The 17092-nt window shown below is 38.3% G+C and overlaps 1 protein-coding gene across 1 annotated transcript in view; it reads right to left on the reverse strand.

Annotated features, from left to right (window-relative positions):
- The window catches only part of LOC140714900 (sodium-coupled monocarboxylate transporter 1-like), a 66393-nt gene extending 51045 nt beyond the window's left edge, over positions 1-15348 (reverse strand). The window contains exons 1-5 of the mRNA XM_073026569.1: positions 15245-15348; positions 14265-14326; positions 11966-12105; positions 9527-9592; positions 7325-7376 (exon numbers count right to left, since the gene is read on the reverse strand). Coding sequence (XP_072882670.1) covers positions 7325-7376; positions 9527-9592; positions 11966-12105; positions 14265-14326; positions 15245-15339 — 415 coding nt within the window. The 5' untranslated portion in view covers positions 15340-15348. The remainder of the gene's footprint in view (positions 1-7324; positions 7377-9526; positions 9593-11965; positions 12106-14264; positions 14327-15244) is intronic.
- Positions 15349-17092: the final 1744 nt, after the last annotated feature.

Raw genomic sequence — 17092 nt, forward strand, 5'->3', positions numbered from 1 at the left:
CAATTAATTTCTCTGCTGCTTCATGATCAACAATCACTTTATCACCACAACTCTTTTAAAAATTTGTGTGTTCCTTTTCTTGAATTTCTGCAATGAGCCTGATGAATATTCACAATTTCTTTCAATTTTCAGTTCATCCTGATAGATCTTTGCTTATTTCATGATCAGCATTCCACTAAGTGGCACATGGTCATTCCAACTGACAAATCCACTCTTTCAATACATGATTGAGGTTTTCATTTTTCACTTTATGCAGTGGTTTTCTATTTTTCATTAATTTCTGTTCATTACAAATATGAGGCCACTTCTCAAAACTGTCTGTGGTATGCAGAGACCTGTGCATTGCCTGGGAACCTTCCCAGTGCCTTGTGGAATTTTCCATTTCTGCCGTCATGTCAACACTCAAAATACTTTTGGATTTTGAGATGTTTGGATTTTTGAATTACAGATCAGGCGTACTCAAACTGTATAAACATCAGAATCTCCATAGAAGAAAACCCATTCTCGAGACTTTCAAAATATTGATTACAAATGTTATTCCATATAAATCATTTATATTGCGCCAATAGTTGGACATCCAAAATTACTATGTTGGAGATTTCAAGATCTGGTCCCAGTTCAATAGAATAACAATACTACAATCAAAGGGGGAGTGTATGTCAATCAAATTGTCATAAGTGTGATTTTTAGTAGGATTTTAAAGAAAGATGAGCTCAAGACAAATATTATCAACTCACAGGAAGCTCGTAGTCAGCACAGTACTATATTCTGAGTGATTGCCTGGTGATTTATGTTCACATCTCAGAGTGAAAGATAGAGTAATAAAGAACTACATGTGTGGGAACTGCAAACAACATTGATTGCTACTGCATTCCAGGAAAGGTACAGTGCATATAAGCAGATGTCTATAGCTTACATCTAAGACTTTAAGTTTGTAGGATGCAGAATATTGAGGTCGTTTTACAGCTATGATAACCATAAGTGCTGCAACAGAAAGCTGAGCTCAGCAGAATAACCTTTCAAACAGAAGCAATATTTCTAGTAAGAAAATTTAGTCTTCTTTATCCAAAGGAATCAAAATCAGATTTATTATCTGTCTTATATAACCTGGCAGCAGTACAGTGCAAAGACATAAAATATCAATAAATTACAGATAAATAGTTTTTTAAAATTTAACAATGAAGTAATGTTCATGGACCATTCAAAGAATCTGATGATGGCAGGGAAGAAGCTGTTTCTGAATCATTGAGCGTGGGTCTTCAGGTCCCTGTACTTCCTCTCATAAGGACATATGAAACAGGAGCAGGAATAGGCCATCTAGTCCATCGAGCCTGCTCTGCCATTCAATAAGATCATGGCTGATATGGCCATGGATTCATCTCCACCTACTTTTCTTTTCTCCATAGCCCTTAATTCCCCTACTATACAAAAAATCAATCCAACCTTGCCTTCAATATATTTACTGAGGCAGCCTCCACTGCTTCATTTGGCAGAGAATTTCACAGATTCACCAATCTCTGGGAAAAGCAGTTCCTCCTCATCTCTGTCCTAAATCTATTCCTCCAAATCTTGAGGCTATATTCCCTAGTTCTAGTCTCACCTACCAGTGGAAACAACTTTCCTGCCTCTACCTTATCTATCCCTTTTGTAATTTTATATGTTTCAACAAGATCTCCTCTCATTCCTCTGAATTCCAGCAAATTCAGTCCCAGGCAGTTCAATCTCGCTTCATAGTCTAGCCCCCTCATCTCTGGAATCAACCTGGTGAACCTCCTCTGCACCACCTCCAAAGCCAGTATATCCTTCCTCAAGTAAGGAGACCAGAACTGCAAACAGTACTCCAAGTGCAGCTTCACCAGCACCCTGTACAGTTGTAGCATAACCTCCCTGCTCTTAAATTCAATCCCTTTAGCAATGAAGGCCAACATTCCATTTGCCTTCCTAACAGCCTGCTGTGCCTGCAAACCAACCTTTTGTGATTCATGCACAAGCAAGCCCAAGTCCCTCTGCTCAGCAGCATGCTGCAATTTTTTAATATTTAAATAATAATCTGATCTTCCATTTTTCCTTCCAAAGTGGATGACCTTGCATTTATCAATGTTGCACTCCATCTGCAAGACACTTGCCCACTCACTTAACCTATCTAGATCTCTCTGCAGACTCTTGGGTATATTCTGCACAATATGCTTTCCCACTCAATTTAGTGTCATCAGCAAACTTAGATACACTACACTTGGTCCCCTCTTCCAGATCGTTAACATATTTCATGAACAATTGCAGGCCCAGCACAAACCCCTGCGGTACACTGCTCCCCACTGATTGCCAACCAGAGTAACACTCATGTATCCCAACTTGCTGCTTTCCAGTTAACCAATCCTCTGTCCATGGTAATACATCACCCCCAACTCTATGCATCCTTATCTTATGGGTAAGTATTTTATGCTGCACCTTATCGAACACCTTCTGGAAATCCAAGTAAATAATGTCCATCTGTTCCCCTCTATCCACTGTGCTCATTATATCCTCAAAGAATTCCAATATGTTTGTCAAACAGGACTCACTCACTTTTGCTGAATCCATGCTACATCTGTCTGATGGATCCTTTTCTTTCCAGATACCTCGCTATTCCTTCTTTAATGATAGCTTCAAGCATTTCCCCAACTACAGATGTTAAACTAACTGGCCTATAGTTACCTTCCTATTACCTACATCCTTTTTTGAACAGTGGTGTGGCATTTGCCATCTTTCAATCTGCCAGGACCTGCCCAAAGTCCAGAGAATTTTGGTAAGTTATCACCAAAGCCTCTACTATAAGTTCTGCCATTTCTTTCAGTACCCTGGGGTGCATTCCATCAGGGGAATTTTTTCATTGCATTTTAAAAAAATATTTATACTCTGATCTATCTATATGCATCTATACATATCTATATAAAGGACATCTTCAACCTAAGGTTCCTACCGGCTTCAAAAAGGCATCAATAATATCAGTGCCCAAGAAGAGCAGGGTGACGTGTCTCAATGACCATAGATGGGTAGCACTTGTATCTTCTATAATGAAGTACTTTAATGATACAAGTTTTCACGAAAGAGATCTTTAAACTTCCTTGTGACTGTAATTCCAAGATAAGTAAATTGATTATGGACTACTTTAAAAGGGAGATCACGAAATATTAGTTCTTGTGCTTCTTTATTAATTGGGAAAAGTTCACTCTTATGTAAATTGAGTTTATAGCCAGAGATCTGGCTAAACTGGTCAAGAAGTGAAAACATTAGAGGTAAGGATGTAGACGGATTTGAGAGAAAGAGTAATAAGTCATCAGCACAGAGAGAAACTTTTGCTCAACACCCCCTCTCCAAATCCCAGTCAATTCAGGACAACTTTGAAATGCTATCGCCAGAGGTTCTATAGCCAAATCAAAGAGAAAGGGACTTAAGGGGCATCCCTGACGGGTGCCACGTTTGAGATTAAATACTTGGGATTTCTGAAAATTAGTTAGAACAGAAGCAGTAGGACACAGGTACAGCAATTGGATCCAAGAGATGAAACTTTGGCCGAGGTCAAATTTTTCTAAGACTGCAAAAAGGTAGTTCCACTCTATACGATCAAATGCTTTCTCCGCATCAAGGGAGATAACACATTCAGGAGTCCCAGTTGGAACTGAGTATAAAATATTAAATAGACGCCGAATGTTAAAAAAAGGGAGACGGTTTTTAATAAAGCCTGTTTGGTCATCAGAGATAATGGAGGGAATAATGGTTTCTAATCTATGAGCCAACACTTTAGCTAAGATCTTTACATCAACATTGAGCAGAGAGATCGGCCTGTACGAGGAACACTCTGTTGGGTCTTTGTCCTTTTTTAAAAGAAGAATAATAGATGCCTCATTGAAAGAGGGTGGCAATTTGCCGTAATTAAACGAGTCAGATAATACTGAAAGTAACTGAGGAGAAAGAAGTGAAGAGAATGATTTATAAAATTCCACAGGGAACCCATCAGGTCCAGGAGATTTCCCTGAGGACAGTGCAGAAATTGCAAAAGATATTTCTTCTGGTGATATAGGCGCATTGAGTTTGGCTTTGAAATCAGATGAAAGTGAGGGGATATTCAGATTCTGTAAAAATTGATCCACAGAGATATTGTCATTCAGAGATTCAGAGGAATAAAGCCGAGAATAAAAATTTTTAAATGCGTCATTAATTTCTAAATGATCCGATGTAAAGTCTCCGTTCTCCTTCCGGATCTTTGTAATATGTTGTTTGGCTTTGGAACGCCTCAGCTGATTGGCTAGGAATTTACCAGACTTATCCCCATGAATATAAAAGCGACTCTTGCTTTCGAGAAGTTGGCGTTCGACTTGGACAGAAGGTTAAATTTAGTTTGGAGTTCAACGCGCTTCTTGTATAATTCAGGGTTCTTAGTCCTTCTGTTGATTTTTTAAAGTTTCCCAATCCTTAATGTTCCACAAACTTTTGCTTTTACATGCCTACTCTTTGGCTTTTATGTTAGCTTTGACTTCTCTTTTTATCCATGGTTGTGTCATCTTGCCTTTACAATACTTCTTCCTCTTTGTTAAGTATGTATCTCTGCCTTCCAGATTGCTTCCAGTAATTCCAGCCATTGCTGCTCTGCTGTCATCCCTGCCCGTGTTCCTTTCCAATCAATTCCGGCCAGCTCCTCTCTCAGGCCTCTGCAATTCCCTTTACTCCATTGTAATACTGATACATCTGACTTTAGCCTCTCCTTCTCAAATTTTAGGATTAATTTGAACATATTATGATCACTTGTCCCTCAGGGTTCTTTTACCTTAAGCTCTCTAATCACAACACCCAACCCTGTATAGCTAATCACCTTGTGGGCTCAACCATGAGCTGCTCTAAAAAGCCATCTCGTGGGCATTCTAGAAATGCCCCCTCTTGGGATGCAGCACCAACCTGATTTTCCCAATCTACCTACATATTGAGATCCCCCATGACTACTGTAACATTGCCTTTTAGGCGTGTTTTTTCTATCCCCCCATTGAAATTTGTAGACCACATCTTTACTACTATTTGGGGGTCTGTATATAACTCCCATCAGGGTCTTTTTACCCTTTCAATTCCTTAGATCCACCCACAATAATTCAACACCTTCTGACCCACCCCACCCTTCTGCCTTCCTGCCTATCCTTTTGATACATGTTTATCCTTGGATGTTAAGCTCCCAGCTGAAATCTTCTTTCAGCCATGATTCAGTGATGCCTACAACTTCATACATGCCAATCTGTAACTGTGCTACAAGTTAATCTACCTTATTCCATATACTCTGCACATTCAAATATAACACCTTCATTCCTATGTTCACGCTTTTTGATTTTGTCCACTCATCCTGTTGATTGCAATGTTGCCCTATCATCTGCCTCTCCTTGCTAGGACTCTCACTATACACTGACTTTGTTTGTAAACCAACTACCTCATCTTCAGCGTTATCTCTCCGGTTCCCATCCTCCTGCCAAATTAGTTTAAAGCATCCTGAACAACTCTAGTAAACCCACCCACAAGGATATTGGTCCACCTTGGGTTCAGGTGTAACCAGTCCCTTTTGTACAGGTTCTACCTTCCCCAGAAGAGATCCCAATGGTCTATAAATCTAAACCCCCACCCCCTGCACGAGTTCCTCAACCACACGTTCAACTGCCAAATCACTCTATTCTTACCCTCACTGGTGAGTGGCATAGGCAGAATTCCAGAGATTACTACCCTTGAGGTTCTGTTTTACACCTTTCTGCCAACAGTAGCTCTCTATAATCTCTCTTCAGGACCTCCTCACCTTGTCTACTTAGTAGCAGAGTTTGCACTGCTTGCCTTTTGGAAAGGCAGATGATGTCAACTTATAGCAGTACATTATAGATGAGATCAAAGGTCATATGAAGGCTAGATTTAAGTAACATTAAAATATAAAGAATGCATTAGTAGCCAGTATTCAACTTACCTTTATGACTTATAATTCCCAAAATAGATTTGAAAAACAGGATCAAAGCTAAATCTGTTCTCATCCTCATGCAGCAACAGCTTTGAGTTCTTCTAGGTAGCATTGCAGGACATTAGTACACCCAGACATATTAGCTGCTGTAACACTGTAATTGTATTCATCTCATTATACCAACTACTGAATTAAGGAGCCTGGACTCAGAACCCTTCTATCAGTCTGAATATTGATCTTGGAAAGGGAAAGCATATTAATCCTCTACATTGTCCACCATTGAGCACATCTACATGGAGCATTGTTGCAGGAAAGCAGTATCCATCATTCGGGACACCCAGTACAAAGGTCATGCTCTCTTTTTGCTGCTGCATCACGAAGAAGGTACAGGAACCTCAGGACTCACACCACCAGGTTCAGGAACAGTTATTACCCTCAACCATCAGGTTCTTGAACCAAAGGGGATAACTTCACTCAATTAACTTGCCCCATCACTGAAATATTCGCACAATGTATAGACTCACTTTCAAGGACATTTCATGTTCTCGATATTTTTTTATTATTATTATTTACTTATTTTTGTATTTGCACAATTTATTGTCTTTTGCACATTGTTTGAAAACCCATGTTGGTGCAATGATTCTATTATGGTTATTGGATTTATTGAGTATGCACACAAGAAAATGAATTGCAGGGTTGAATATGTAAACATATATGTACTTTCCTAATAAGTTTATTTATTTTGAACTTTCTCTTGTTGATCCTCCTCAAACTGAAAGAAAAAACTATTATTTAAAAGATTTATTATTATTCAATTTATGTTACAAAGTTTGAAACCCCAACAAATATGATTGATGACCTGCACCATTACTGTAAAAACACATTAAACAATACCAAAAAAAAACCCCACCTCTCAAAAGTATAGAATCATTGACACAAGCCAACCAACATGAATACTTTAGGATATCTTGATATATGTAAGAAATGAAATTACATTATGCATATCATTTATTCCGGATGTCCCCAAAGCACTGTGCATCCAGCACACTTTTGAAGTTAAGTCACTTCCATCAAATAGAAAACGTGATAGAATCTCCTGCCAGCAATAATGCCCAGGTAATCTAACTTAGTCATATTCACTGAGGGATAAATGATGGCCAACACTCAAGGAAAAACTTTCCTGCTCATCTTAACATCACGCCCAAAAGTGCAGCACTCAATGTGGTACCCTGAACTTTGCCCACATTTTTCTGGAGTGTGGAAGTTGAACATAATTGCTTCCAGCTCAGAAGAGTGCTATCCACAAAGCATGACTTGTAGTCTTTCATTTAAACAAAATAAGTATCATAAGAAAATGTCACTTACCCTGGCTTAGTGCTAATGATGGTGCATATGTGACAATGCCAAGATAAAAGAACTGGAGAGTAAAAGACAATAATATTACCTAAGATACAAATTAATGACACAATAAGGATCTGTTTTATATCCACTTGACATAATCAGGTTTTTTTAGTATAATTAAAGGCCTAAAAAGAATTCATTGGTTAAAATGCTCAATTTTGCCAAGTCCTATATGTTAGGATACAAACAGGAAACACTTAATCAGCTTATGGATGATGTTCTCAGGACATGAAGTTTGAGGCAATGACAAAAGATTGGATAAACTGGGGAAATAGAGAAGGCTGATGGATTATATAAGATTATAAGTGGTCTAAGTAGGGTAAACAGAAAATTTTATTCCCTTAGCAGTGGAGTCAAAAGCCAAGAACATTGATAGAGGGGAGAATAGGAAATACTTTTCAACCAGAGGATGATAGGGGTCTGGACCTCACTCACTGAAAGTGGTAAACATAGAACAGTACAGCACAGGAACAAGCCCTTCGGCCCACAATGATATGCTGAACCAATTAAATTACTAATCAAATGGACAACTAAACTAATCCCCTCTGCCTACACAAGGTCCATGTCCTTCAATTTTCCTCACTTTCATGTGCCTATCTGAATGTCCCTTAAAAGTCTCTAATGTTTCTGCCTCTAATACCGCAGGCAGTTAAAGTTGCAAGCAGTAATGGGATGTGTACTTGAACCCCAACCTGAGGAACAAAGTATTTAATGCTGGAAATTGTAATGGTTTATCTTTTGTTCAAATGGCACAGATGGAACAGACCAAATGATCTTCATAATGGGATGAACAGTTTTCAGCTGTGTCACAATTTCCAACAATTCTAAGATGGTAATGGTCCAGTTATTATCTTATCATTTAAATAATGAATTGAACATATGGTCATCTGGAATCTACAATAGTTGCTGTTGAAAATTTTTTTAAGGTTGGGTATTATTTACCTGGACGTCTAGAAGACGATACAATCTCGCTTAATGGAATACAAGCTAAACATACTGTAGAACAGAAAGCAAATTATTGGCTCATTTAGGAAATCAATAGTGGAGTGGAAACAGAGAGTAGAGTCAAGAGACAGATACTCACATTAACAGGATGTCAATAGTAGAATAAAAAGGTAACATCAGTAATAGTGACCTGGAAGACACTAGATTATCTTGTCAGGAAGGAAATCTATTCTTGCCCACTCTGGGCAAGTACATCCACAGTACTGCTGGCATCTCCTAACTGTCCTTTGAAAAGGGCTAGAAGTCACTTGATTGTATCCCCTACAAAGATAGCTGTAATCCACAAAGTCATCTCCCAGGATCCTATGCCCCCAAAGAAAATGATAAAATTCACTAACTGAAGCTCAGAGAAGACCAGCTTAAACAAGTGTGGCAATTGAACCTTTTGACTTTCAGAAACTGGAGGGGAAATATCACATCTGCCATACTGCTGATTAAGAAACACACACAACATGCTGGAGAGCTCAACAGGTCAGGCAGTATCTATGGCCAAGAATAAACAGTCAATGTTTCGGGCCGAAAACCTTCATCAGGACGGAGAGGGAAAGGGTGAGATGCCTGAATTAGAGGTGGAGGGAGGGGAAAGAGGCTATCTGGGAGGTGATAGGTGAAGCTAGGTCAAGGGCTGGAGAAGAAAGAATGTGATAGGAGAGGAGAGTGAATCGTAGGAGAAAGGGAAGGGGGAAGGAACCCAGGAGGAAATGATAGGCAGTTGAGAAGAATTAAAAGGTCAGAGTGGGGAATGGGGTGGGGTGGAGTAGGAATTAGTTCATCAGAAGCAGAAATTGATATTCATGTCATCAGGTTGGAGGGTACCCAGATGGAATATAAACAGTTGCTCCTTCACTCTGAGGGTGATTATTGGCACTTGAGTAAGTACCAGTGAAACAAAAAAATAGGAAACCACAATTTTTCTAATAAAAGCATACAGTTGCTTATAACTTAAACAGAATTTGCCATTACATTTCGTTGAGAGAAAATTTGAGAATCCAGAAGTTGTCAGCAAGACAAGTAAGTGGCATCAGTAATGTATGAACCATCCGCATACCAGACAGGTGCCAAGAGGAACTGCACAAAAATCACATGAAATTGCAGATATCAAAACCCAATTGCAATCACATAGAATTTGAAGAACATTTTTAAATGTACTTTTGAACTTACCATATATATCATGAAGCAACAAACAACTTGATATCTCACCATCTGTCCAAATCTTCTATTAAGATACTGCGAAAATATAATTGATTTTTTTCTATTTTACTGCATGGTTTACTTGTAAAAACAAAGCAAAACCACTAAGAGACTAAGTGAGGGACTCAACACTGTATGACGTTTCCAAATACTGTAAACTGAGTTCCAAATTGAAAAAATTACATACTATCCTTTATGACGAAACCAGCAAAGACAAATGATCTTATATAGCGATATAGAACTAACAAACTAGCATAGCAATAGTGAAACAAGTGAAGCGAAGTTTGGTAGAAAATTCTGTAGAAAAATTTGCCAAGAACAATCATGGTCATGAGACCATGATTGCTTACATCATAGGACATAGTACATAACGACGATGAGAACAAATATATACATGTAGCTGTTTAGAATGCTTCCTAGTGGCCATAGTATGTGTGGACCATTCATCAATGTAACTAGGTTAAGAAATTCACTACGCAACTTGTAATTAATCGAAGCTGGCACTTTATTATCTCTGTACAAATGGCAATGTAATTATGTTGACACCGCACCAACAGCTTAGAACAACTCAGACCATTTGTCTAAATTATTTCACTGAAATAGGGGATCTCTGTTGGCCAAATGATTATCCTTTCTTTCTGCAGCCCCTGGCATGGGGGTTCTTCCTTGCGATGGTGGATCTCTTGAGAGTTATCACTGACAGCACACTCAAAGTGTCCACTTTTATACTTTTATACTCGTTCCTTACCAATTCAAATATTGCATTCTAGTGTCATTGGCTGTAGGTCATCTGATTGACCTTTAACACCTTATTGGCTTTGCTCTAGGCCAGCATCCATTTATTGCCCTCTTCCCAACAAGTGACAGTCGGTAATTTATGGCTTTGCTCTCTTCAGTAACCAACTAGAATCACTCCAGGCAGGCACCAAACCCCAACATTCACAAACCTCATGTTATGTTACATCAAAGAACACCTCACAAAAACTTCTCATTTGGAAATGAACTCCAGTCCAGCAAATTACCTGAAACATCATTGTGTCTATTTTAAAACACAGAAAGCAAAGTAACCTCATCTGACAAATGGAGGATATAAAACACTTCCACAAAATGGTAGCCTCCATCTCCAAGCACATGGCAGGAACAAACACAGTTGAACTGTCTGCTTCGTCTATCCTTGACCCATTCAAGTTCAACATTTTCTTCCATATTTTAAATCCGCCATGGCCAACGGTATGTATAAGTGGCACACAATGATGACGATGATGGTGATACACAATTTGGATTAGAGAAATCTAAAATTAAAGGCAATTGAACAAGCACAGTATTCAGGACATACAATTCCCACTGGGAATATTGGAGCCACAAAGAAGTCTGTTTCAAAGTTCTTCCATATTAACTAGAGCTGTGATGCATAATATCTAACCTACAGAGCACAATTAAACCACCCTACAAGATGCACTTCTGTCCACCTAATGGTTAGATTCTAACCACTCTCTATCCGAGCTAATCCAGTTGTAGAACTATCAACAGTCATGCAGCTGAAATGGAAATTGGCTGTCCAATTTTATATTAATATGGCTTACCAATTTTCTGTAATACCAACAAAGGATGCAGATGTAGGCCTGGGATATCCAAGGACAGCCCCCAGCTCCCTAAGAGAAGCATTCTGTGACAGTAGTGATTTCTTAGATACCACCAGTAGGGCTGTGGAAGATGTAGCATCTAGCTACTCCACTAAAGAAAGTGGTACCGGTAAATGTTTTAATTCTGAGGGGGGAGGTATGAATAGCTATGTTTTCTAAGGAGAAGGTGCCTTCATCACAACTTTTCTTAATGGCTTTTGCATTTACTTCAGAAGTTTCGTTTGTCTCAGAGCTCCATCAGTACTAGTAACCACTGGGCCTTGGTTCTTTCACTGAAATAAAATTCTTTCTTCTCAACAATCTGAGAAATGCTCAAGTGCTTTAAAAAAAAAACTAACTACTGCAGATGTGGGGATTTGAAATATAAACAGAAAATGCTGGAAAGACTCAGCAGGTCCACAAAATCTGTGAAGCAGAAACATTGCCAAAATGTCAAAGTCATTGACCTGAATTTTAAATCTTCTTCTCTCTCCACAGATGCTGCTTAACCTGGAGATTTCTAGCTCATGGGTAATGCTGAGGCCATTTACAAGGTTAAAATATTAGTATGGATTTGATGAATGCAGCAAAGAGAACCACCACTTGTGTCCTAAAACATGACAAATTGTGTCAGCATCGGCAAAGTATAATTAAAGTAAAACACCTTTCTGTTAGTGGCCCTCAGAAGTGACTTGGATTAGAAATCCTACATCCCCGTGAGAGCACTGAGCCAGAAGATATAAACTGGGAAGAAATTAAAAACAAAATGGAAATTTAAAATGTTTACCTCATAAGTGCTAATTATGTTTAGTCTGTAGAACAATGGAATGTAGATCAGAGTAGTGGCTATCATTGTAATTAACCAAGTGAAACCAAACATCAGAAACATCATCCCAAAGTTGTATACTTCTGCTGGATTTCCAATCACTGTAATAAGAAGGTTAGAAAAGACTCATTTAAGTAAAATAGTACTTTATACTTTCATATGACTATAAACTTATTGTAATTGTGTTACCTGTTGTTAAGAATTTAAGGTTTATTGTATCATCTAAGCACGTAAATATACAGTTTTTCTAAATTGTTATTAGCAGAGACATTTAAATAAAATCTTGCAGTTTGTGCTGATAACAAGGTCAGATTTACTTGTAACTGTCTGTAATGAATTCTTGAGGGCTCTTCTGCTTGAATAGTCATAGAGTCATAGAAAAGTACAACACAGAAACAGGCTCTTTGGCCCATTTAATCCGTGCTGAGCCACTGAACAGCTTATGATGAATATATTCCCCTGGTGCTTCTAGGAAGGTAAGAACAGGATTTTATTCCAATGATAAAGAGGAAATAATGTTACATGACTACTTCTGGATGGCTTGTGACCTTATACACATATACCTGTCATCCTTGTTCTTCTGGGCAATAGAAGTTGAAGGTTTCAGAAGAGACCTTAGCAGACTGTTGTACCACATTAAGTAAACAGGCAACATTCCAGCCACAATGCACTAGAGGTGGAGGAAGTGAATATTTAAAGTGGGGGCTGGTGATTAACCAGGTCAACCTGGTCTTGAAATATTAATTTTTTCAGTAGGTCTTGAAAAATTAATTTAAAGAAATTCTTTGCACATCGTAACACGTCCCATTCAGTGCCTCTTGTCAATTATTTCCCAGCTTTGGCATTATGATCAAAAGTCTTATAAACTGGGATAATATTGTTTAACAATAATCAGCACTGAGATTGAATCTGCTGTAGACCCACTAGTTACAGTGATGACTTGAATGCCATCATAAAGCAGTTACAAGATAGAGATGTATTTCTTTGCATGGCCAAATTGGAGAATGATGTTCCAAGGACTATCTCAATTGATAAAGTTAAGAAAGCAATCATGTACAGTGTTTGACTGTACTCCCTACATTTCTGTTGGTGTCAACATGTGGTGAACATCAACTCCATTTTGCCTCCAGGCAGATGGAATTCACACTGGGATTTGGGGAGCAAGTCTTTGGCCACTAATGAGTGATGGATTTAAGGGGCCTTTCCTGTGGCATATAGTGGGGAGAACCTTAAACACTTACTACAAATATATTTACTTCCTTTTGAAGGTGGCCATGTCTGAAACCCCTTGCATGTTCACCTCTTCTCATGTATAGGAAATGAGATTGCAGATTTGCTTGCGAAGTTCCTTTCTAGTTTTACAACATCAAGAGGGTTAACATCTAATCTCAAGACCAATTATAGCCTTTATAACATCTTATCTCTCTACGGGGTCAGTGAGGCTGGGCCAAATAGTTTGCAGTCGATTGGAGTGAAGGACACTTACATCAAGAATATGATGTAATTGTGGAATTATATAAGTGTTCTTTCTAACAGATACTGATTACTGCTCATTCCTTGATTAAGTTTCTCCACCATCCATGAGCAAGTTCTTAATGTTCCTCCTTCCTTTCCAGTCCTGAAGAAGGATCTCAGCTCGAAACATGGACTGTTTATTTATTTCCATAGATGATACCTAAACTGATGAATTCCTCCAGCATTTTGTGTGTGTTCCTCTGGATTTCCAGCATTTCTGAATCTTTGAGTTAGTATTCCTTAAGTTACCAACTTCTTCTTGGACATTGGCAGGTGCACATAAAGCTGATTCTTTTCCCTCAGAGCATAGAGTATCCTATCCAACTTGCATTTCTGGTTAATTAGTTGCTAGTGTTCTGGTCTTTCTTATCAAACAAGTTCTGCTGTTTTCTGATAGTTAAGCCAAGTCTTTTTATGGGTTTCATGCTGGATTAGAGCTGATCTAAAGACAAAGGGGAAATTGATCAACCTGTTTCTCCTCCACTCCAAAACTAAGGTCACCCCAATTTATTGGTCTCAATTCACCAGCTGATATTCATACAAGTACAGAGATTGAGCTCCAAGTGGTCATCAACACACTGATACATATGAGACAATTAATCTTATACTTAATATCTGCAAAAGGAAAAGCACATTTTAATAACAAAGGAAAATCAGCTTAACATATTTACAGACTAGCTTCAATAATAATTAGCAATTTACAATGTAATATCAATATAATTTTCATAGTGAAATATACAGATACCTGTTATAGCAGACAAAAAACTTGAAGCCAATGAAAGAGCAATTGGGTATGCAGAGATCTGTCTATTAAAAAAATGAAAAATACCTTAAGCAAAGTTCAAAGTAAATTTATTACCAAAGTACGTATATATCACAATATATAACCCTGAAACTCATTTTCTTGCATGTATACTCAATAAATCTATAGAATAATAACAGAACAGAATCAATGGAAGACTGTACCAACTTGGGCATTCAGCCATTGTGCAGAAGACAACAAGCTGTGCAAGTACAAACAGAAAGAATTGATTGATTGATTAATTGATAGATAGATAGATAGATAGATAGATAGATAGATAGATAAATAAATAAATAGATAGATAGATAAATAAATAAATAAATAAATAAACAAACAAACAAACAAGCAAGCAAGCAATAAATTTTGAGAATATGGGATACAGTCCTTGAAAGTGATTCCATCGGTTGTGGGAACATTTAAATGATGGGGCAAGTGAAGTTGAGTGAAGTATCCCCTTTGGTTCAAGAGCCTGATGGTTGAGGGGTAATAACTGTTCCTGAACCTGGTGGTGTGAATCATGAGGCTACTGTAACTTCTTCCTGATGGCAGCAGGAAGAGAGCATGTCCTGGGTGGTGGGGGTCCCTGATGATGAACCCTGCTTTCCTGCAGTTTCTTGTGGATGTACTCAATGGCGGGGAGGGCTTTAACCACGGCCATATTCACTAATTTTTGTATGATTATCCATTCCAGGGCATTGGTGGCTCCATACTGGACTGTGATGCAGCCAATCAATATACTCTCTACTACTCATCTATGGAAGTTTATCGAAGTTGAGATGTCATGCCAAATCTCCGCAAACTCCTAAGGAAGTAGAGGCGCCGAGGCATAGTCATTGGTTCTTTTTGAAATTTGCAAAAACTCTCTTACAAGAGATAATAGATTTAACAAAGTTTGTTATGAGAAGCTTCCAAAGTGTACTCACCTGTTTCCTACCATAAACTCTTCAGTTGATTCTTGCCCAGACCTTTTGTCTTTAAAAGCACAAAACAATCCAATTGCTGCAGAAACAAGCACCATAGCAGCAAAAACCACATAATCCCAGACTTGAAAGACATTGCTCTCTACCATGGCTGTTCCTTTTGACAAAGGCAGAGCTCAAAAGGACAGATTAAACCAATAAATCTGATAAGAAGTCTAAAGGTTCATACTTAAATGTTTAAAATTGATTAGCTGGCTGTTTTTTGTTGAAAATTAGCCCGTCAATATTTCTGAAGGTGTTTCAAGATTGTTTTCAATATGAAATCGAATCAGCCATTATTTTATTATTATTTGATAAACTCTCTTTATTGGTTGGTCTTTGTCATTAATCAGACTTTTCTGTCAACAGCACTTTGTTGTTAATCTGAATGTTGAAATGGAAAGCTGGCTACAAAATATAATGTGCATTACACATAATATAAATATGATACAAGTGTAATGAAATGTAAGATAAATGTTGTAAAGTGTAGCTTATATTTATCCATGAGTCTACAATTGAGTCTACATTGAGTCTACAAACCAATGGCTTTCTAATTTTTAGGTAATGCCTCCCCCCACCCCTTTCTGATCTTGCTCTGGTCCTCTTGAGTAGACTCAGTGGGCTGAAAGGTCTAATTCTACTCCTATGCCTTATGGTCCTGTTTTACCACAACCCATCCCCTCTTCATCCTGGTTCCGTTCACCTAATTTACACATTCTCCCTCCCAGCAGCCCTTCATCCACCATCTGGTTCCAACTACTGTTGACCTCTTTGCTAATGGGTTCCTATACTCACCTCCTTTGATTTTCTGAATCCAGCTCTGATAACACTGTGTTCCTGCTTATCTCTCTCAGCAGCTGTCTCGTATCTTCACAATCCCCTCCCTCTACCTTATTCTATTTCCCCAACCACTTTCATCTTCTTTATCTGCCTCCATCTATCATTCATCTGCCACTGTCTCCCAATTCCATCCTGCTCACCTTCCTCACCTGCCTGTCTTCTTACACCCTTCCTCATTCTAGGATCACTTCAAGATCCTTTCTCGATGCTTCTCTTCTCCTCTTTATACGGACCATCTTGCCTTTCTACGCTCAGTCCTGATGCAGGGTTTTGACCCGAAATGTTGACAATTCCTTTCCTCCTACAGATGCTGCTCAGCCCACTGAATTGTTCCACATTCCAACATCTGTTGTCTCTTGTGTCTCCTCTCTAGCAAAATTATTTGATGTCCTTTGTCAGTTGTAAGCAATCTCTTGCATCTGCCATGTTGCATCAAGCAGGTCAAGAGTTATCATGTACAGTAAAATGCACAGTTTTGTAAACTACTCTAGCACAATAAATCAAATGCTGAAAACATAAAAACAGGAAATGCAAGAGAAATATTTAGTGGATCAGTTAGCATATGTTGAAAGGAAAAAAAGAATTGCCAGATCAAATGCCAAGAGTTTATAATCTGTCTCCATGATTGCAAAGGATGGGTCTAGCCACCATGAATCAGAATTGTTCTCTTAGGTGGATCATTCTGCATTCTATCCTTAATCATAGTCATAGAAAAGTATAGCACAGAAACAGGCCCTTTGGCCCATGTAGTCCATACTGAAACTATTTAAACTGCCTAATTCCATACCTCAGCACCCAGACCATAACCCTCCATGCCCATTTACCTATCCAAACTTAAAATGCATGAACTAATCACTCAGGATTACATTGATCAATAGCCAATGTTAACTAATAGCATCTCTTGAAAATGTTGTCTTGGATGTACAGTATTGCATATTTTATCTATAAAATATTCAAATATATTTTGAAAAT

This window comes from Hemitrygon akajei, chromosome 22, assembly GCF_048418815.1.
Source record: "Hemitrygon akajei chromosome 22, sHemAka1.3, whole genome shotgun sequence".
Classification (NCBI taxonomy): Eukaryota; Metazoa; Chordata; class Chondrichthyes; order Myliobatiformes; family Dasyatidae; genus Hemitrygon; species Hemitrygon akajei.